General features: G+C 40.9%; 1 protein-coding gene across 2 annotated transcripts in view; it reads left to right on the plus strand.

The window, feature by feature from the left end:
- Positions 1–991: 991 nt before the first annotated feature.
- Positions 992–23,895, plus strand: part of RNF217 (ring finger protein 217) — a 139,972-nt gene continuing 117,068 nt past the window's right edge. For both annotated transcript variants that reach the window (XM_010359020.2, XM_030928942.1), the window contains exon 1: positions 992–2,436. In XM_010359020.2, coding sequence (XP_010357322.2) covers positions 1,555–2,436 — 882 coding nt within the window. In that variant the 5' untranslated portion in view covers positions 992–1,554. The remainder of the gene's footprint in view (positions 2,437–23,895) is intronic.

Consider the following 23,895-nt stretch of genomic DNA (forward strand, 5'->3'; position numbering starts at 1 on the left):
GGGTCAGACCGATAGATGACATGGCGTTTAGACATCGAATTCATACCTTCGCTTGCAACTGAGCATCAGACACACATATATGATGGAAATGTTCTTTGACATTACACTGCTTTCTTAGTTTGTATCATTTGCATCTGATTTGGAAAATATTTTAGAACAACCCAATAACAAATTCTAGATTAAAAAATAAAATTCTACACACTTTACAGCTCCGTGCTATTACATGAATGTGTAAATTGAATTCCCTCTCAGGAGAAAAAAAACAAGGGCTGGCTTCCCAAAAATGTTTTCATTGGCTTTGGGGAACTAAAACACACCAGTGTCTGGGTGAGTAATACTTCCTGTAAAATAAAGATAGATCAACACATAATTAAGTCCTGGCTCAAGTATAATTGTTGTTTTGGAAACAGTTTTGAGGATAAATATGGTTATGCTAATGAAACTGCCCATGATTTCCACTAATGATCCAGTTTATTAATTAGGCCTGGACATTTTTCCACCTTGTGCTCTCCATTTTGGAATACTGAAAAGGGTTAAAAAATAAAAACAAAAAACTTCTCACTTCTGTAGGGGAAGAAAAAGGGACAAATCTTAAATTAGTTATCAACTCTTGTAAGGATTACAGTTGGAGGAGTAGATCGCAAGTACTTTTTCGATTATTTATGGATTTCAAAGATTCTTCCTACTCCAATAGGCAGAATAACCTTAGCATTATTTCTCTGAACTCGACATCCTAAATAGCCAGCGTTTTCTAATTCCAGAGCTGAGTGTTTAGTTTTGTAGGAAGTTCTACTGAATGCGGAGACCAAAGGGGTGCCTGCCTGCTTTGAGGGTTTTGTTGAGGCCGAGTGTGAACTCTGGGCGAGAGAGTGCATCTCAGCTCTTAGATCACACCCACTCAGGGTGTGCGTGTGTGTGTGCGCGCGGGTGCCTGCGCGCGTGTGTACGTGTGGGGAGGTGTGCACCAAAGGGGTGGGGTGAGGGGCGGCGAGGAGGGCTCTAGGTGAAGCGCGGGGAGAAGGAGGTCGCCCGCTTCGGCCTCTCCCCCCGGGGCCCTGCGGCTGGTCAGCGCTCCGGCTGCACCTCCTGGTGCGCGCCGCGGCGGCGCCACAGGCCCCTCGACCGTTTGACCACCGCCCTCCGGCCGCGCGTCCGGCAGCCGGGACCGGTGATGGCGCGGGACTGACGGCAGTCTCCTCCCGGACCCCTCTGTCCCGCCCGGGGCTCGCTGGGGCTGGGGCGCCGCCCTAAGCTGCATGTGGGGCGGGCGCGCCCGAGCCCAGAGCGAGCGGCCCTCGGCGCCCCCGAGGCGGTGCCTGGCCGCGCCAGAGTACGAGGAGGAGGAGCGGCGGGCCGGGCCAGGCTCCCCACGCGCCTCGGCTCCGGAGCACGGGCTCCCCGGAGGGGACTTGGGGCGTCCCAGCCCAGGAGGAGGGACCCGGAAGCAGAAGCGGAGCCGCGAGTCGAGCCCAGCCACTGCCCCCGCTGCCCGCCGGCGCCGGGTGGGGGTCCCGGCGGCTGGATGGGCAGCGGCGGCGCGGGCCGCGGGTGGCGATGGGCGAGGAGCAGAGCACGGTGAGCGGCGGCGGCGGGCCCCAGGAGTCGCAGACCCTGGCCGGTGGCACTGCGGGCCACCCTGAGCCCCCGAGGCCTCAGGGGGACAGCGCCCGGGCACCCCCGCTGCCCGCCGCCTCCGCCGAGCCGAGCGGCGGTGGCTGCGGAAGCGACTGGGGCTGCGCGGACACCAGCGCCCCGGAGCCCGCGAGGAGCCTGGGGGCCCCGGGCTGGAGGAAGAGCCGAGCACCGGCGCAGCCTGCGGGACTGGCACTCACCGGGCCTCTCAACCCCCAGACCTTGCAACTGCAGTTGGAGCTGGAGGAGGAAGAGGAGGAAGCTGGGGATCGAAAAGAGGGAGGGGATGAACAGCAGGAGGCGCCCCCCGGGGAGGAGCTGGAGCCCAGGACCCGCGCGGGGGCCGCCGACGGACTGGTCCTGGACGTGCTGGGTCAGCGGCGCCCGCCCCTCTCCCAGAGACAAGTCTTTTGCTCCGTGTACTGCGTGGAGAGCGACCTGCCCGAGGCCCCCGCCTCGGAGCAGCTCTCGCCGCCCGCGTCGCCACCTGGGGCTCCGCCAGTGCTGAATCCTCCCAGCACCCGCTCTTCCTTCCCCAGCCCCCGACTGTCCCTCCCAACGGATTCCCTCTCCCCCGACGGCGGCAGCATCGAGCTGGAGTTCTACCTGGCGCCCGAGCCGTTCTCCATGCCCAGCCTGTTGGGAGCTCCACCCTACTCTGGCCTGGGCGGTGTAGGGGATCCCTATGCGCCCCTCATGGTGCTGATGTGCCGGGTGTGCCTGGAAGACAAGCCCATCAAGCCCCTGCCTTGCTGCAAGAAGGCCGTGTGCGAGGAGTGCCTCAAAGTCTACCTGAGCGCCCAGGTAACTTCACCCCCTTCTCTTCCCCGTTTATCATTCCAAATCACTGGCGAGGAGGTCCTGCTCTCGATCTGATCTCCCTGCTCGCACGAAGAGGTGACCGACACACTTACTGAGGATCTCTTGTTAGTTTCTCACGTCTCGATTGTTATTTAAGTATATTTTGACCTCACTGGTTTACTTAACTAGAATTTAACTTTGCTGTGAACTTCAGGCTATGGTTGGCAGGTGTAGAAGGCACAAGATACAAGTCTTTGCCCTCCTCTTATTTCTTATACAGGATTGCAAGCACGAGCTTGCTCAAAGGAGGAGAGCAAGAGACTGCCTCATCGGCCTGGTATCCCAGAAACTAACAAGTAGTGGGCATAGAATAAATATTTATGGAGCTGGTGGAGAAAAGAATTGAAATAAATATTTTAGACCCATAATACATGAATTTGTAATTTTGCTTCACTTATATATTCCAGAAAAGCGTGAATGTTTAAAAAAATTTATCCCTTGGCCTTTGCCTACTTTTCAGTTTCCTTTTTCCACAGTAAAGTTGAAGTACTTTTTTTTCACTGAGGTTTTAAGCCAGCACTCTTTAAGAGGGAAGCAAAACAAAGCAAAGAGAGGCTAAGAGATTTCTCAAAACAAGTACTAGTGAAACTTTCTTCCTCTGCTTTTATTTGAAAACTTGTTTTTTTTCTTGGAAAGCTTGAGAGTGCACCAGACCAGCTTTCCTTCACTGCGGGTGAATGCGTTCTTCCAGCAGTTCTCAATCTGTGATGTGTCTGCCAGTGTTTTGCACAATCCTGAATGCCCTTTGATCCTGTGTCCAATTGTCCTAGGCCTATTCATCTTTCAAAACCCTGTGTGTTCAGGTGCCAACTCTTCTGTGAAGCGTTGCTTCACCCTCCAAGTCACTGCTTATATACTTTCACAGTATCTTACATTATCTTACATGCACTGAAGTTGTTTCTTTCGTGTCTGCTTGTCTTGTTAGACTGTCTGGACAATGTCTTAGAATCCCATATGTGGTAGCTTCATGTTGAGTCCCTTGCACATCATAGTGTTTTTAATCACATTGGCCGGGGTAAACTGAACAGGGCTCCATACCGTGTGATTCCTCTATGTTTTGTGGCTAACTCATGCTTGGGTCTAGACTGGAAGTGTGTACAGTCCCTAACTGAAAATGCAAACAGACACTTATAACGGTATGTTACATAAACAGTAAGTTGGCTAAAGTAGTGGAGATTATTTAAAAGCCTCTGAGAGACTGTTGTTTCTTTCATGCGTTATCTACAGAGATTCTTAAAAACAGGAGGAATGTCTGCTGCTGGTTGTGGTAGTTTCTGTATCATCATCCTCAAACAGATTTCGCTGCCCTGTGATGGGATTCAGACATTTTCAAAACATAAGCCTGGCTCCAAGGAAGTCACTGTGAGAGCAGATGTGTACAAAAGAACAATACAAGGTAGCATGGGATGAGATGTCAATAGAGTAACAATTCCAGATAGCACTTCCTATTAAATGCTGGATACACGTACCAGAAATTCAAGGGAGGTAGTCATTGTGGCTTGGGGCACTTTAACTAGCAGTTTGATTTCCTTACGATGGGCCCTTTCCCCAAAGCAGTTTTCTTTTTCTTTATTACATCTCATAAGTTAATTTTAGGAAGTTTTAGTAATGGTGGTAGGGAGACAGAGGGAGATAGTCAAGTGGTCATTGCAGTGTACAGTACAACCACTAAAAACTACTCTGCAGTGACACAGTATCTGAAGCTTGTCTGCAGCATTTCTGATTGTATGTATGTTCCTAACCTTCTTCCAAAGTATTTGCTGGGACTTTCAATAAAGAATAATATACATTATTGGCCGGGTGTGGTGGCTCACGCCTGTAATCCCAGCACTTTGGGAAGCTGAGGTAGGTGGATTACCTGAGGTCGGGAGTTCAAGACCAGCCTGACCAATATGGTGAAACCCTGTCTCTACTAAAAATACAAAATTAACTGGGTGTGGTGGCGCATACCTGTAATCCCAGCTACTCGGAAGGCTGAGGCAGGAGAATTGCTTGAACCCGGGAGGCAGAGGTTGCAGTGAGCCAGGATCACACCATTGCACTCCAGCCTGGTGACAGAGCGAAACTCCATCTCAAAAATAAATAAATAAATAAATGAATAAAATAATAATAATAATATACATTATTTAAAATAATAAACAGCAACAAAAAGATGAGTCATAGATACCGGGCACGCTTTCACCTCAGGGCTTTTGTACTTGGTTTTACCTGTTCCAGGAAGGTTCCCTCCGTGGCCCTCTTATCTGCTCACTGTACTCCTTTTCAGGGCTATATTCAAACATCATCCTCTGTGACTTTCACTGACCACCCCACACGCTCTCTTTTTTCCTGCTTTTCATTTTCTCCATAGCACTAACATATTCTGTCTTACACTTAATTAAGTCAAGACAGAAGTTTTCACATGATTTGTACACTTCTGTATCTTTAGCATCTATAGCATTGTCTGGTATATAACAGATGGGCAGCCAGAACCTACTGAATTTATGAAAGGCCTGAGATTGCCCCAGAAACCAAGGCTAGGAAGTGGTGTTCTGCATTGGCACTAAATTCTGTTCTGAGCTTCTTGATATTTAAGACAAAAGACAAAGGCTTAAAGCGGACAAAAGTAACAGGTTTGCTAAGTTTGTAATTAAACTTAGAATTAAAGAGCTTAGATAAACTTGTAGCTTATACATAAAATAGCCTTTTTCAGTGGGTAAAAATACAGGATTGTCGTTGTAATATTTTTGATCTATGTCAATTCAATGGTCCCTTCTACTCAAAGGTTGTGTTTCTCTGTCACTTAACCTCTCTATACCTTAATTTCCTCATCAATGAAGTGTAATTGCGGACAATCTGTAATAACCCACCAGTTCCAAAGCAAAACAAAATCAAACTGCATGGTTATTTTTCTGTCCTACCAAACCACATGAAAACGGCATAGTGAGTGCTTTCTTTCTCATGTTAAAAGTTCTCTTAGGTTTGACAGAAGCAAATGTGTCAAGCCTAAACTTTCAAGGTTCTTAAAACCTTTAAAAAAATGATGTATTTGAGATAAAGAGCTATTAGTGTCTTTTTTTCCACCATTTCTTTTAGTTTGTGCCACATAGTTCATTATTTAACATCATTTAAGAAAATAAAAGAGTCCCCATTAAACATTTCATGCCAACATTAAAATGCATATTAAATGTGAGTTGGACTATTGCCTGGTTAAATGAATATTTTTCTAAAAGGAGATGCAGAGTTCTTTGAAAGAAGATATGCACTTGGAAGATAGGAATGTGGATTTTTAGACAGTATGTTTTCAGCAGTGCCATGGACTAATTTGTGACAAAGTCCAATTGGTAGGTGTCATCAATATTTCAATATAGACATAGCAAATTAGATGGTGACTTAAGTACCTCTAGGCTGTGTATAAAATTCTAGTTTTATTTTTTAAAACATAGTTCTTCTCCAGTTATTGCCATGACTGTGGCTAGGGAGCCCTTCTTAGTGGAATAACTTTACAGTGCAGTGGGTATCATCCAGTTTCTGACTGTCATGGTGAAGGGGTGGACTAATAGATTATAAATCTTTAGCACCACAGTAGATGTTGATTTAGAAGCTGTAGAGCTCCAGGACAGAGGTAGTTGTATTATTTATATTATATTGCTCATGTACATAAATCTCTGGCACATTCATTTCAGAAGTACATTTCCCAGTGACCTGTGTATGCATGTGTGAATATGGCTAAAGCATGTAGTCCCAGGGATGCCTGCAATATCCAGCAGGTCTCTTAACCCTTCTCGGTATTGGTCTTCTCAGCTGGCTTGGCCTTTACCACATTTTCCTAGGAGGAAATATTTTCTGTTGCCTTCTTTGTCTCATAGAATGATACTATGTTCATTTCGGAAATCCTCCACAGATATCTTTCTTTTATGATTTGGTTTAGAGAGAAAAATCTGTCATAAATAAGAAATATTAATATTTAGTATTTTAGATGAGGAAAGGAAGAGAAATGAGGATGCCAAAGGGCTTGCTAAAGGTGACAGCTGTTGTGGATTCCACCACTCTGCCTAAAAGTGCTAGAGATTGGCAGATGCATATAACTTGGAATGTATACACCTGTCCAATGAGTATTAATAGATACAAGCAACACATTTCTTCTACAGATTGTGAACAAAACAGCTGCTAGATGATAAAGTCCTAAAATGACTGTCTACTGTAGTCACCCTAGAATCAGTGACCCAGAGGTGAAAGCTTATATATCCTATTATTAAATTATGAGTCATCCAAATCTTTATGGGTAAAAGTGTAACATAAATTCTTTTTTTTTTTTTCTTTGAGACAGAGTCTCGCTCTTGTCGCCCAGGCTGGAGTGCAATGTCTCGATCTCGGCTCACTGCAACCTTTGCCTCCCGGGTTCAAGCGATTCTCCTGCTTCAACCTCCTGAGTAGCTGGGATTACAGGAGCATGCCACCAAGCCCAGCTAATTTTTTGTATTTTTAGTAGAGACGGGATTTCACCGTGTTGGCCAGGCTGGTCTCGAACTCCTGACCTCAGGTGATCCACCCGCCTTGGACTCCCAAAGTGTTCGGGGATTACAGGCATGAGCCACTGATCCTGGCCCCATAAATTCATTTCCTTTAAACCTTAAAGCACCCTGCATATTTTTAGAAACCATCATGTTCAGTGTTGAGTTTGAATGCAGTTGTCTTCACACAGGTGAATTTATAGAACCTGTCATGCCCGTCATGGTTTTGGTAGTCCTGAAAATGTAAAGAATAATACAAGGCTGAAATTTGTTGAAGTCACTCTAAAAATTTTAAAAGTGGGAATTAAGGCATATTTAAACGTATCCTTCTGTGTGCAAAATGTGTGTGTGTGTGTGTGTGTGTGTGTGTGTGTGTGTGTGTCTGGGGGTGTAATAACATTTGCTTTCATGCCTTACTCATTCCATTATTTTCCTCCACTCTGTACATCATTGCTCTTTAATCATTTTTCTTTTGTCTTTCCCTTTTTCTTTTACTTTTTGCAATCTGATTTTAATTGGCATTTGATTTCTCTAGAGGAATCCTCTGTCAAGTGCTAAGCCCTGGGGCCAGCAGAACTTTTTCCGAGGCATGTTGCATGGGTATTTCCTTTCTCTTCCAGTTGTCTGGAGATGAGACTACATAGAGGAACCTTGCATTGCGTTCCACTGCCTAAAATATCTCAAATAACATTACAAGTACTACTGATATAAGGCATCAGCTGATACCTGAGTGTGATTTTTCCCTCCTAGAGTAGAGCTCAGCTTTTATACCTGAAGGCTCTTCCTTAACTCCTGATACAAAAGACATAAAAAAGAGATCATTCGAATTTAAACTCTCAGTTTTTTATTACGGGTTTGTGTTGGACAAGGTAGGCATACCTGAGCGGTAATTTCTTATAATTTTTCATTTGTCAGTGTACTTTTTGTGCATTTAACAAGCATTTATTGGGCTACCTGTATGACAAGCACCATGAGATACTCTATAAATGTATTAAATGTTCTAAAGGAACCATCTTATAGCCTTGTTAGCAGTATTTTTCCCAGCTTTATCTGATGGCATAAATAACCTTTTTTTAAAAACAGTTACCAGACAGCTATGGATCTTCTTTCTTTCTGGGAGATTTTTATTAAGCCAGTTCTGGGACACCAGCTATCTTTTTATTAATCTTACTTACTATTCCTTCTGTTATGTTTAATCCAAAGTTATAAATCTATTACTCATTTCTTAATATAAATATTTCTCAGCTATTTTTGATTGCTGGAAATATATTAGTAAATATAAAGATGTATGTATTTTGTTCATTTCAAAATATTTTCTGCCTTTATTTAAAAGAAAACACAGTTTTGCTCAGTTTGTTTTGGATCATTCATGACATACTTAAAAATATTTATTTTTTTCAAATTCAGTTTGTCGGAAGGGTTTTACATTATAAACAAAATGAGCCTTCCCAAATTGAAGTTTTGCTTTAAAAATTCAATGTGTATGGGAGAATGGCTCCTAGTTTATATCGTTCTCTATCAACTTTATCACTACTATTTGCCCCACCAATTTTGGGATAACTGCACTTGAATTTGTAAGTTTTTACAAACAGTAAGAGAAACCATTTATTGGACATCTATCTTGTAAACATTCTTACATGTATTTTTATTTAATTTTAATTCATTTATGTATTAAATACTTATTACATATAAGGCACTGTTTTAGGCTCTGGGGATACAAGAAACTAAAACATTTAAAGCTCCTGACCTCAGGGAATTATATGCTAGGCTGTGGAGATGGACAATGAGATAAGTAAATTATTGAGCATATTAGGAGATAATAAGGGCTATGGAGAAGGAGAAATAAGGGAAGGGTGATACTGGGGAGGGGTTTTCCTTGACAACTTTATAGTTTTGGGGGGAGTCGTCAGGGAGGATATGTTTTACGAAGGGACTTTTGAGAAGAGATCTTCGTGATGCAAATGAAGGAACAAACCATGAATATATCTAATAGAATAATAAGTTGTAAAGTTCCAAAGGTAGGAGCATACTTGCAAGTTTCCAGGAATTGCAAGGAGATCTGCGTGGCTGAAGCATAGAGAATGAAGTGGATAGTGCTAAAAAGAATACAGCAGGAGGAGTGGGGAAAGCTGGTCGGGCAGGGATTAAGCCCATCAAGTATCATCATTTCCTTAAAGTAAGATGTTGTAAGAAGATACTGAGCAAAAGACTAACCAGATATACCTTTCCCTTTAAAAGAGATTACTCCATCTCTTTGTGGAAAATATACTGTAGGAGTCAAGACTGGAAGTAAAAAGATCAGTTAGAAGACTCTGGAATAAATCAAAGTAGAGACAATACAGTTCAGACTAGAGTGATACAGGCGAACGTGGTTTGAACTGGTGGAATTTGGAATATATTGTGAAGTTAGAACTGACAGAATGCCAGTGATTGCACGTGGGATGAGAGAAAGAGTCAAGCATGAGTCAGGTTCTGAGCCTAAGCAATTAGAAAACTGGGGTTGCCGTTTAATAAGATGAGGAATAGTGTAGGAGGACTAGGTTTAGGGAGAATGAGAAATTTGACATGCCGTTTAGACATTCATGAAGGGATGTTGAGTAGGCAGTTGGCGTCTGGCATTCAGAAGGGAGATCTGAGCAGAAGATATACATTTGAACATGGATGGTATATAGATGGTATTTAAAGCTATTAGACTGGATGAGGTCACCTGTGGAGTGTCACTAGCTAGAGAAGAAGGATAGGAGATTGAGTCCGAGCATACCAGTGTTCACGAATATGGAGTCTGGGACATCAGAAAGAACAAGCAAAGAGTCTAAAAGGGAGTGGGCTAATTAGGCAAGAAGAGTACTGAGAGTACTTACCCAGAAGTCAAAGACAGTGTTTTAAAAGGGATAATGATCTGTGTCTAATGCTTCTGATAGTTCCAGCAGGATGAGGTTTGAAATTGACCGTCAGATTTCCCAACAAGGAGTTTATTGGTAACTGTGAGCCTAGTGCTGTTTTCATTGGCAGCCGTGGGATGGTTTTCAGGTTAGAGTGGGTTCAAGAGAATAGGAACAACTCTGTTTTTGTACTGCAGGTAGTAGAATGTTATATGAGGGAACTCAAGGTTAGAGAGATTAAATAACTTGCCCAAAGTCTCAAAGCAAGGGAATGGCAAAGGTGGAAGTGAAATGCAGATGTTTGGCTCAAAACCTATGGCTTTTTTGCATTCTTTAAATTGATTATCTCATTTATAAGGTAAACCTGTATTTTTCTTTTTCTTTTAAGTTGATACACATATTGTACAAAAAGCACAAGTCTTCCAATCCAAGAAGGAGAAGACACTTAATTACATGTTTTGAGGAAGTGAAAGGCTCCCACTCATGCTTAGACCTAGAGATGACAGCCAAACTCAGTCTCATCTTCATGTAAGGAAGTCAAGAGGAATTTGGCTTAGGAAAGCTATGATTTGATATGATTTACTGTTAAGTTTTTTTGTTTTGTTTTGTTTTGTGAGATGGAGTCTCACTCTGTCACCAGGGTGGAGCGCAGTGGCATGATCTCGGCTCACTGAAACCTCCACCTCCTAGGCTCAAGCGATTCTCCTACCTCAGCCTTCTGAGTAGTTGGGACTACAGGCACGCGCCACCACGCTCAGCTAATTTTTGTATTTTTAGTAGAGACGGGGTTTCACCAGGTTGGCCAGTATGGTCTTGATCTCTTGACCTGGTGATCCTCCCGCCTCGGCCTCCTGAAGTGCTGAGATTACAGGCATGAGCCACGGCGCCTGGCCGATTTACTGTTGAGTTTTAATGGCAGCATACTCTCCTGTTTTCTTCCTAAGTTTCTGGTCATTCCTTTTGTCAGAACTTTCTTGTATTAATTACCATCTCTTAATGTTGCTGTCTGCGTGGTCTTGTACTAAACCTCTTCTCTTCTCACTTTGTATACTGTTAGTGGGGCCATCTTACCCACTCTCATGGTTTCAACTAACACCTACCTGTTGTTGGTTCCCAAATCTTTATCTCTCTCCCCAGTTAACAGTATTATATAGCCATCTCTCTCCTGAACAACTGTGGTGGATGTCCCATACATAGCCACCTTAAACTTCTCAAAACTAAACCCCCCTTTCCTCCCCTTCTTTGCCACATGCTCAAAGCCTTGCTTCTTTTTTGAGATTCCATTTCCAGTAATTGTACCCAGGTCAGAAACTTGGGGGTCATCACTGAGCTATTCTTTTCCCTTATCTCCCACATCTAATAAATCACCAGGTCCTTTCAATTCTACATCTTTAAAATATATCTGTATTCTCTACCGTTTTCTGTTTCTGCTGTCATTTCACTTGCTCAGCCTCTACCATTTCTCTCCTGGATTCTTATGAGAGTTTCCTACTTGCTCCCAGTGATGCTCTCTTGACTCTCTCCGACTTACTCTCCACACATATGCCAGAGGGTTCTTTATAAAATGCTGGACCAGTCTTGGCACTCTCCTTCCTAGCCTTTCAACACCTGCTTCTTGCTAATAAATTAGAATTTAAACTTTATAACAATATCTATATGTCCCTGTGCATTCTGACTCCTGTGTGTCCCTCCGAGCTTTCTTTCTCAACTGTCCCACGACACCTGTAGAGATATGAAATTTTTTCTTCTTTGAATGCTCCATGACTCTGAATTATGAGCCTTTGCCTTTAGTGACATGAAGTTTTGTCCTAGGGGAATCCTCTTTCTTTCCTTGCTGCCCTAACTCTCTTTGCCCCATTCACACCCATTCTTCTAGTTCAGCTTAGACATTCTTCTGGGAGAATCTTCTTGACCCTCTGATTAAATATCCTTCCTATATTCTTTGATAACCCTCTTTACCTAAGGTTATCAAACTATATAGGAATCTTCTATACAATTATTCTTGTTTCCCTGTATTTAAATCGCCTGTTTCCTGCTCTGTGCTTCCATTAGACTACAAAGCTTGATGCATGTAAATTTTTTTCCTAACTAATTTCCTAGCACTTTGTGTGTTATATATACTCTATAAGTAGAGTGGATGTTTAAATTTATTCCACAAATAAATAATACAGTAGAAGCTAATATTGTCAATATGTAAACTATTTGGATAGGCAAAGTGATATTTTTAAATGAAAATTTGAATATTTCATTTTCTTGTTTAAAAACCTGTAAGACCTCCTCATTGCTTCACATAGAGATTCCAGCTCATAACACTGTGGGTAAGGTTTGGCCTCTGCATCTTCTTCAGTCCCTTCTTCTGTCACTCCAGCTCTCCTCCCTCCAGCCATAGAGTATTCTTCTCATGGTTAATTTCAGTTCACTGACTCAGTCTTCCTTATATCACCAGATTGAGTTAGTCCTGTTAAGGTTCTTAGAGTCCTTTTTCCTCTGCCACCACTGTATTTACCTCTTTTTATAATTAAATAGCATGTGATAATTTGATGTTTATTACGTCAATGCTCCCCCATTATTCTTTGAGCTACTTTCATAATTAGCACCTAGCACAGAGCCCAGAAGAGAATGAATGATTGAAAATAAATTATGTTTGCTATAAAAAGTAAGGTAACTCTTTTAATCTGAACTTTTGACATATTATTCTACAATGCATTTATTTAGATTGGTGCAAAAGTACTGGTAGAAACTGCAATGACTTTTGCATCAATCCAGTGAACTACTGTGGCCTGAGTCTTTATGCTAGCATCCCGTCTATCACTGAGGTGTGTCTTCTTTAATTCCAATACCTGTTCTGGTTACTGTCTCCTGTTTAACAGATTCTTCCAGAACCTAGGAACATTAAAAAACAAACAAACAAACAAACAAAAAACATTTTATTTTGATGATGACATTGTGGGTCCGGATTTGGGAAGGCCTCAGCCAGTCAGTTCACCTTCGGGGTTTCTCATGCAGTTTTAGTCAGATGTCAGGTCACTCGCTTGGTTGGCAGCTGATGCCGGCCGCTGTCAGTGAGCTCAGCTGTGGCTGTCTACAGAGTGCCCACACATGGCCTTGCCGGCATGGCAGTCCCAGAGCTTCTTACTTGCAGATTGGCCTCACCCGGAGCCAGCATCCCAAGGGATGTGGAAACTGCATGACATTTTCTGCCCTAAGTTTGGAAGGCCCTCAGCATCACTTTGGTGAGGCAGTGATAAGCCTGCCCAGATTCAAGGGGAAGGGACATTGACCCCAACTTATTTTGGGCAAGTGTCAGAGAATTTGGGGCCATGTTTTAAAACCTCCACTACTTAAGAGACAAATCAAGAATGTGGTGAATTAGCTTTCGAGCCTGAATTTTAATTTTTTTAAAAAAATTATATATTTTCTATCATTTCCTTAAATATTTCCAATTCATATCATTCTATTAGTAAATACTTTGTTGGTGTGTTTTTGTGCTTTATCTTTAAATAATTTAATAATACAGATTCACGTAGTTTTAAAGAAAACTTATGTGAAAGCTATTCTCTTTTAAAATTAAATGTTTTAAGTAGTTCCACTGTAATTGAAATATGTCAAGGTGTCAGGGTCAGCTTCCAATAATTCTGATTAACAAGACTTAATATTATTCTGTATAGCATAATTTCCTTTCCATTAGAGTAGATCAAAATTACAGCTTCAGTTACAGTTAAAATATTTGAAAAACTTAGCACTATCTTTCTGAATAAAAGGAGTTCATGTAACAAATATTTTTTTGTAGTCTAGATATATTTTGTATAAAAATAGTATTGTATCTAATGACACTGCAGAATTAACCACCCTAGTCAATCTTTGTGAAATTGGCCTACTGTTTGTTTGTGGTAGTCTAGTTTGTGTGGGTGACTGTTTGTTTGTGGTATTCTAGTTTGTGTGGGTGATGTTATCGTGTGATTTGTATCTTCTTGAATAGATAGCGGTCTAAATTTCCAGAAGAAATCAAGAAATTTCCAGAAACTGTTGTCCTCGAGTTTCTTCCTGTTAGAGATCTGTATTCTCTGGAACAGAAGAGTCATGTTGCTTTTATGATGTTTGCCCCACTCCACCTTTGCCCCCTGGCTCAGGTAACTAAATTCGGGGCTTTTTCATTCATGTGAATGACTAATCCCTTTTTAAATCTTTCTAAGCTATTTGCCTCAATAATATTCTCTACTGTAAGATTCAAAACTTAATTATAGGGTACCTGGCAAATTGCTTCCCTTTTTGTGGTGTTGATTCTTGCTTGCTGTTTCCTTACATGATTATTGGCCATACTCAGTGTTCATGAAACTCATGAGCTCTGAGTTGTATGTGGCAAGTTTAATCACCACAGCTTTTCCCCTGGTTCCTTAACAATTTAAAGCAGCAGTCAAAATGAAACAATTGCTTATAAGCCATTTTTCCTAATGTTTAGAGTTTAGTGTATTATTAATGTATGTTCATCTAAGTAGAGCTATTGGGTGAAATCACAAGTGACTCTGATATGGCCAGATTGTAGCCCATCTTTTTGAAAGTAATTAATTAATGAATAATTCATTCATTCATTGAGACAGTGTCTTGCTCTGTTGCCTGGGCAGGAGTGCAGTGGCTCAATCATGATTCACTGCAGCCTCCACCTTCTAGGCTTAAGCAATCCTCCCACCTCAGCCTCCCAAATAGCTGGGACTACAGGCATGTACCACCATGCCTGGCTAATTTTTTGTTTGTTTGTTTTTAGTAGCTATAGAGTTTTCCATATTGTCCAGGCTGGTCTTGAACTCCTGGGCTCAAGCGATCTAACCACCTGGGCCTCCCAAAGTGCTGGGATTACACGTGTGAGCCACCGCAATCAGTCCATTTTTTTCATATGAATATGTAAGCGAAGTGGGAAAAGTGACTTTCATTCTCTTGCCAGAGATACTCTTGGTGGAAAACAATAGGTGCAATCCCCAAATTCTCATTTAGTCCTACTTTTAACTAGTTTTAACTTCAGTGTTTTATTTTTCCTATGTTATCATTTTTCTGCCTCAAGAGTTTTAAAAAATACTTTTCCTACATTACAATTTTTCCTCCTCAAGATATTTTTTAAAACAAACACTTTGAAAACAATAGGCTCCTAAAATTAAAGAAGTATTCCTTGTGTCTTCAAGTGTTGGTGCTTTATGTTAAACTTATATGGTATATGTGTATATATGTATATATGTATACATAGACATATGTATACATACTGTTTGTCAAGTTCTCACAGTTATTTTTGTGTCACGGGGAATATTTGCTGATCTTAATTTAAAAAAACCTAAGCCTAGTCATTTCTAGTTAAGTTCATGTATTTCAGGTGTAGTTTCTCCTCCCTCCCTCCCTCTGTCTCTCCTTTCCTCCATTCCTCACACTGTCGCCTGGGCTGGAGTGCAGTGGCACAGTCTCAGCTCAAGGCAACCTCCATCTCCTGGGTTCAAGCAATTCTCCTGCCTCAGCCTCCCGAGCAGCTGAGATTACAGGTGCCTGCTAAGTTTTGTATTTTTAGTAGAGACGGGATTTCACTATGTTGGCCAGGCTGGTCTCAAACTCCTGACCTCATGATCCACCTGCCTCGGCCTCCCAAAGTGCTGGCATTGTAGGCGTGAGCCACCATGCCTGGCCTATTTATTTATTTTTTGAGACGAATTCTTCATAGTGATTCTTGTGCCTCAGCCTCCCGAGTAGCTGGGACTGCAGGTGCATACCACCACACCCAGCTAATTTTTTTGTGTGTGCTTTTTATAGAGATGAGGTTTTCACCATGTTGACCAGACTGGTTTTGAACTCCTGGCCTCAAGTGATCCACCTGCCTAGGCCTCCCAAAGTGCAGGGATTACAAGTGTGAGCCAATGCATCTGGCCTCAGGTGTAGCTTAAATCAACCAGAATAGATAACCCTTGGGTTTACCTTTCCTTGGTTCTTAGTTTTTATTATGCCACCTTTTGAATCGTTGAGGCTTTTCCTTCGAGATGAAGGGAAAGCTTAGAAGGAATGCTGAGCAGGAAAACCGTGAAAGGATAGTAATTTTTTTCCTGACACTTTGCTCGTTTTTTTTGTTTGTTCTCAGTATTTTTGAAAACAAACTGTTCATACATGTTTTTTTCTTTAAAATCACTAGTATGTCTACAAACTAAAAACTTGGAATCAGAATTTTCCATCCTGCTTAAAAATCATCCAAATGAAGAGCTTCAGAGAGAGTTTTTAACCCTTTTTAAAAGTAATATAAAACATTAACACTTTCTGACTAGTTGCAAGATTGACATCACAGAAAGCACAAATGTACTAGCTGAATTTCAGCAACAACCTTTGCATAATTGATAAATGAGACACCAAAGTAAGTATAATGATTTAGAAAGCACAAGCAACAGTGCATACTTTTGCATCTCTTTGCCTGTATGAGGTGTCTTTTCAGTTATAACAGTTGTTAAAATAAAGTATTGAAATAAATTGAACATAGACTTTAGAAACTTAGGATCACTAAATGCTGAACAAAGATTATAAAATAATGCAGCCAGTTCTAAAACATTGCTTTCACAATTACTCGTGACAGCAAAATGTTTTATATCATTAATTCATGTATTAAAATTAAGATGCTGAAAAAAATCATGGGAGCATTTAGATTGCTCTGTTCTAATATGCTTTTGGCTTTTTACAATCTAAATGGATTTCACAGAGCTCTGTTGGTTTGCTTAGGGTGGTAAGGAGGTCAAGGTCAAGCAGGCAGTCTCCTCACAGCCTCATTAACAACATGCTGACCTGTGGCCATAAACTACCCTTAACCCTGCACAGTCATATCATAAAGTGTCTGCTTCTGGTCATAAGACTGTGACGGAGACAAGATGGAGGAATTACTGTTAATCTCATCACCTCTTCTGAAAAAACAAATTGAAGCACATGTTCAGGTTATTAGTGAGTTGCAGAGATTTTACATAGAGAAATCTTTTGTTCCACTGGCTAAGACTTTCCTTCTTTTTACTGTAGTCAAACCATGGTAGATCTGTTCTCTAGTATACAGTTGGTTTAAGAGAATCAAAAGGGAGGGGAGCTGGCATATTCTTATTCTGTTAAAGATAAAATGATAAAAAAAATGAAAAAAAATACTGAGCACAAAATAGTTGCTTAGCACCATGCTAATCATTATGATAAAAAGAAACAATGTGTCCCTATAGAGTAGTCCATGGTCCAGCTTCTTAGGAAGTTTAGAACTTCAGTAGGTTAAAATAAAGCTTTCCAGGCAAATATTGGGCCATATATATGAATAAATTGTGTTACAGGATTCCTTCTGTGCTTCTTCACCAGTCAGAAATCTCTTTGGCCACTGCTGCCTCTGCCTGGGCCTCGCTCAGGGCCTGCTGGGCTTGCTCCACCTGCTCAGCCTGGCAGGCTGCATTCTGCTTGTGCCCCAGACCAGATCCTGTGCCCACCATGGCTCTGCGCTCAACCCATGGATCAACCAGGCATGCTGTGAGCAGCTTCTGCCTTGGGTGCCAGCAAATAGATGAGGGGAATGCGGTGGCACCTGATAACTCAGAGATGCCAGCAATTGTGGAGCCCCAAGGGGTGTTGCAGCTCTTGCTTGTGGAGTCCCAAGATCTGAGTCCCCAAAAACGTTACAGCTCTTCACTCCCATAGTGAGCAGGAACATGTTACAGCTTCTTTCTCCTATAGTCTGACAAGCAGGAGTGTGCTGCAGCTCCTTTATACTTGTCGCCCACAGCTTAGTGGGCAAAAAGGAGGGTTACAGATCATTCATTCCTGGTGCCTGCAACTTGGTGAATTCGAGGGTTACAGCTCATTTGTTCTCACTCCCCACAGCTTGGCAAGTCGAGGCTGTTGTCCCATGACCAAGAGGAATAAGGTACATGGACACCAGAGAGTGAGTAAGGCAGAGAATAATTTTATTGAGCAGCAGAAGCAAAGCTGTCAGCAGAGAGAGGACCCTGAAAGCAGTTCCACTTTCTGCCTGTGTGGCTGAGTCCAAGGTTTTTATGGGCATGGAATGTGGGAATGCATGCTGTTTGGCCCATGGGTGGTCTTTGGAAAAAGCACCATTCGATTGGCTAACAGGTATCATCCAGAAGAAACCAATAGAGAGAGAGAGTGTAAGATGGTGATAGAAATTCTCACTTTGGTCATTGACTCGATCCAGAGCTGGCAATTTGGTTTTCAGGTTTCAGGCTGTCTTGACTTGAAGGTTGGGTTTCACCAGGGACCTGACCCTGTCTGCCTACAAATTTGTCTGTCCCCTGTTACTATCAGTTATGTAATGCTGATTGTTGACTTAAGGTGTTCTAGGAAGAGAAAGCTGTCTTTGTAGGAGTAGAAAAAGTTAGAACTTGGCTATTGTCTGAAAAATGGTTGTTGCTGCATAGGGAGGGTAGGAGAAAGGAGTTAGGGGTGGGCAGCTCTCTAAGTGAGCAAGCATGTGGAAATAGAGAGGGTATGCAAGTGACCATGACTGGAGAGGGGTTCAGAAAGGCAGTGTGGCAAATACCAGTAGGAAGGTGAGAGCGGAATGGTGACAGCAAGAGTCAGCAGAACAGATACCAGCACAGTGCAGATCACCAAAGGCAGAGGCACCTGAGCAAGTGTGCAAAGCCTGGGGTGGGCATAGGCATGGCATGTTTTAAGAACTGAAGAAGGCAGTGAGGTTGCAGTAGCACAGACAGCAGAGGGGAACCTGAAGGGGATGACTTACAAAGGTAATATGAGGGTCAGATGGTATAGATCCTCCATGGAAATTATACTTTATTTATACTATGATGGCAAATCTTTGGACAGTTTGCTTGAGCTGTAACATGACAAATAATGCTTTAAGAAGATTCTAGCTTCTGTGTGGAGAATGAATTGTGTTTAAGGGTTGAGCTGGCAAGAGTAGAAGCAGGGAAATGGGTTAGGAGGCAATTGCAGTAGTCAGAGGTGACAGTGGTTTGCACTAGTGTACAAGTGGTGGAGATGGCTCTGTCTCGTGTCCTATCACTTATTGGATCTTTGCCTTTAAAAAGTGTTGGAAGTGCATTCTCTTTAGTGCAGCAGAACATCCTTGCAGCCTTTCTGTTGAGACATCCCAGGTTTTACAACTCTATGTACCAGCTGTAGCTTTTATCTTTCAAGCAACATAGGATTAGCCTCTGTTCAACTTGATTCTTTCGTATTTTACCCATCTGGGAGGGATTTTTTGTTTGTTTTTAATGTTTGGTTTCAGAGACATGTAAAAAGTCACTGGCCAAAAATTTTGGAAACATATTTTGAGAAGATGTCCATAGTTACTTCACTAATTGTCAGAATCGGTTTTTCAAAACAGTTGAGCCATCCTCTGCTTCTCAATATTTTGCAATTTGCTTTTTTTTAGTCTTTCCTTAATTTGATGCTCAACAGTTTATCTTCATTATTTTTTAAAACAAATAGAAACTACCACCCTCCCCTTCCCAGAGATAACAAAGGTCTTACTGGCCAACCTTCAGTTCTGAGAGAATGTTACTGGAATTTTTTGGTAATTCTAGTTAGTTCTTGTTTTTAGTTTGTTGAATTGCTTTGGATAACTTATTTGTTTCCCCAGTTAATTCCTATTTAATTACACATATTCCTCTCTTCCTTCTAATTCTTTTTTTGTATAACAGCGTTCCCTTCTGGTGTAAGTTCCACATCCTCTACCTTTCGTGGCAAAGGCCTTGGGGTCACAGCTTAACCATACAATAGCTGTTTTGATTGTGCCTGTCCTTTTCTTTGTTTTTAGTTAGAGAAGAGTGATAAAGTAACAACTTAAACAAAGATTTGCTTTGTTGATTTTATGCTGAATGACTGAATTGCCCCTCCCTCCATACTTTGATTTGTTAATTTTGTAGAGTCCTGAAATTTCCCTCTAATTACACTCTATATTGATCATAAAATCAGTAGTATTTCAGTGGAAGGTACTAAAATGTCAGTGCGATTTAAAAAAAAAACTTTATGAGAAAGCCTCAAGTATTTATCTTTAAAATAGATATGTTCCATGTGCATGTTGTCTACATCTTAGAAAAACATAAACTCTGTATGTCTGTTTAATTACTGATTTCTCAGTTTTCTCTGCATATCTGGATAAATGTAATTTAAGAAGCAGTAATTTACTCAATTTAAAATATTTTCAAATTACATGGTGTGAGCAGTCACAAGACACTGTATGGTGCTTAAGAATACTGTTTATAATGTTTTTGAAAAATTGATAAGAATTAAAGTAATTAAAAATTTGATTTTATATTTTATGTTTAGAACATTCATTAAATTTGTAATATCTCTTTAAATCCTTTACGGAACGTTTACCTGTAATTTTTCCCCATGTTAACACAAAATATCTGAGACAGGTTTCAATTAATTTAGAAAGTTTATTTTGCAAAGGTTAGGGATGCACTGTGACATATCCCCAGGAAGTCCTGACAATGTGTGCCCAAGGTGGTCGGGGTACAGCTTGCTTTTATACATTTTAGGAAGACATGAGACATCAATCAGTATGTGACCAAACATTGGTTTGGTGAGGGGGTGACTTCCAGGTCATAGGTAGATAAGAAACAAAAGATTACATTCGTTTGAGTTCTTGATCAGCCATGCACTGAATATACAATTTAGTCTGGCTCAGTGAATCTACATTTTCACATAAACAGTAAGGCAGAGAAAGCAATCAGATACGCATTTGCCTCAGTTGAGCAGAGGGATGACTTTCTGTCCTGGACTTGTGAAGATACGCTATCATTTATTGCCAGGGTGAAATTCAACAGAACTGTTTAACACAGAGTAAAGATTTTGGCAGAGCGTGGTGGCTCACGCCTGTAATCCCAGCACTTTGGGAGGCCCAGGCGGAGAGATAGAGAATATCCTGGCGAACATGGTGAAGCCCTATCTCTACCAAAAATACGAAAAAAAAAAAAAAAAAAAAAAAAAAAAAAAAAAAAAACAGCCAGGTGTGGTAATGGGCGCCTGTAGTCCCAGCTCCTCTGGGGGCTGAGGCAGAAGAATTGCTTGAACCTGGAAGGCGGAGGTTGCAGTGAGTCGAGATCGTACCACTGCACTCTAGCCTGGCAACAGAGCGAGACTCCATCTCAAAAAAAAAAAAAAAAAAAAAAAAAAAAAAAGATCTTGAGGCCCACAAGGAAATTCCTTGTGGGCAAATTGTGAGGGAGGTATGTAGCTATGTAGCTTTTTTATGTTTGTGGCTATCTTATTTAGGAATAAAAGGGGAAGCAGGTTTGCCTGATATAGTTTCCAGCTTGACTTTCCCCTTGGCTTAGTAATTTTTGGGGTCCCAAGATTTATTTTCCTTTCACACTCATGTTAATCTTTCTGTCAAGAATCAACTCACTTCAAAGTAAGTTCAATGTTTGCAAGAAGTTTCTCTGTAAATGTGATAGGATTTAATTTTTGGATCATGACAGTTTAGCATTTTTCCTCAAAAGTACCAACTTTATTGAAAAACAGAAGATATTTCATAAGGTAATACAAGATACTTTTTAAATATTTACCTCACTTTCTAGATACTTGGATATTTTATATAGCAAAAATGTGGTCATTGGTACCTCATGTATGGGAAAAATCTGTAGTCTAAACCCCACCCCCAGCCTCCAAAAAAAAAACAAAAAAGGATTCCTGCATTGAATTTTGTTTCAGTAACACATTTTGCATAATAATTTTTAATCATTGCCATTTTGTAGATCATTTATTATTAATAATATATTTACATATGAGTCTATGCTAGATCCTTCCTGAAAACAAAGTATTAAACAATTGCTTTATGTACCTACCCTCTAAAGGCATTTGGTTTCTAGATGATATGAAAACACTGGTTTCTCAAGTCATCTTTGGTACATAATTGATAGATTTATAAAGTAAAATATGTCCAAAGTTGATGACTTAATGGTATGTGAAAGTTATTTACTCACTTCCTGGTGAGAAGAATAGGAATGGGGTTGCATTATTCACATGTTAGCTTTGATGAATATATTGAAGGGCTGTGAAGGAAATTCATTCATCTTTCCTTGGCTAGCAGGTTTGCTGCTGGTTCATGAAAGGGTAAGAAAAAGGAAGAAGCACATAAAGGCATCACAGTAAAAGGATCACTTCATAGAGTAATTTGTTTTAAGGAAAAGCTTTCTATATATTTCTTCTTCAACACTCCCCCACCCCACCGCAAATAGAGGTTCTTAACTTGAGAGTCTATTTGTTCATGTATTGTCTTCAGAAGGGTCATAAATGTTCTGAAATTTTATGTAAAATCAATTTTTCTCTTATGAGTGGGTCCATAACGTTTATTAAGTCTTTGGATCATTACCCAACAAGGTTTAGAACCACTGGTTTTAAAAGGCTTTTGTGTCTTGTGATGTAGAGACAATTAGATTCTGGGGATTATTTGGTTTTCATGGTAACTAAGATGTGGGATAGAACTCTGACTATGTACTTTATTTAGTATACAGAGGAGGACACAAACATGAGAAAATTAAGGTAGTGAGTGAAATATGGTCAGGACAAATGTAAATTTAGAGCCTGAGTGGTGGTTTAGTGGATTTATGTCCTCACTTGTCACTAATGAAAAGGACCTTACAGGTTATATAATTAAAGGTAGATACTAAATACTGAAACTAATACCACTCATTCTATTCCATCTTCTGTGGTAGCCTTCACTTTCATAAGGGGGTGGGGGAGATACATAATGATGTTTTTACCCCTAGTAAAATTAATTATTTGATAATTTCCTATGATGTTTTGTGGCTATATTGCAAATGAAGTATTTGCTTACTGGCTCAGTAGAAAGAGGCTTGGAATTAGATAATTTGGGTTTAATCTTTGCCCTGTAATAACTGTAAGACTCTTGGAAAAGATATTTAATGGGTTAGTGTCTTAGTCTGTGCTGCTACAACAAAATACTGAGACTGGGTAATTTATAAACAACAGAAATTTATTGTTCACAATTCTGTAAGCTGAGAGTTCAACATCAAGGCACCAGAAGATTCGGTGTCTGGTGAGGGCCTGTTCCTCATGCATGACACCTTCTGTGCATCCTCACATGACAGAAGGGGCAAAACAAGCTCTCTGAAGCCTCTTTTATAGGATATTTATCCCGTTTATTAGGGCAGAGCCCTCAGTCACCTCCCAAGAGCCCCACTTCTTAATACCATTCACCTTGGGTGTTAGTTTTCAACATTTTAGGGAGAAGCAAATATTCACATCACAGCAATAAGTTAAATCATTTTGTGTTTTTATAGGTACAAACAATTTACTGGAACAGAGAAAAGTGCTAATAATGAGACCCACTTGTGTATGGGAACTTGGGACATAATTGTGGTTGTGCTATAGTCAATAAAATAGAGTGGCCAGGCATGGTGGCTCACGCCTGTAATTCCAGCACTTTGGGAAGGCAAGGTGGGTGGATCATTTGAGCCCAGGTGTTCGAGACCATCCTGGGCAACATAGAGCAACCTCGTCTGTACAGAAAATACAAAAAAGTAACCAGGTGTGGGGGTGTATGCCTATAGTCCCAGCTACTAGGGAGACTTGAGGTGGGGGAATCACCCAAGACTGCAAGGCTACAGTGAGTTGTGATCACACCTCCAGCCTGGACAACAGACTGAGACCTTTTCTCAGGAAAAAAAAGAAAGAAAATAGAGTGGAGGGGAGTGGACATTTCAATAAAGGTGCAAGGATGGTAGGCTTTCCATATAAAAAATGAGGTTTTAAAAAAATCTCATCATATGGAGAAATAAAGTCCAGATATGTTGAAGACCTAGATGTGTAATCAAATTTTAAGTGTACTGGTAGAATTGATTTTCTGATGTCTGTATAACCTTGGTATGGAAAAATATTTCTTAGAACTGGAGAAATACAACTCTGAAAGGAAATGACTAAGCTTGATTCCCTCTAAGCAAATAATTCCTGAAGGGGGAAAATGATACTATAAACTGAGACAAAGGACAATTCACATCTGGGAAAATAGTTTTATAATATGTAAGACATAAAAGGTT

The sequence above is a fragment of the Rhinopithecus roxellana genome, chromosome 4 (genome assembly GCF_007565055.1).
Source record: "Rhinopithecus roxellana isolate Shanxi Qingling chromosome 4, ASM756505v1, whole genome shotgun sequence".
NCBI classification, from domain to species: Eukaryota; Metazoa; Chordata; class Mammalia; order Primates; family Cercopithecidae; genus Rhinopithecus; species Rhinopithecus roxellana.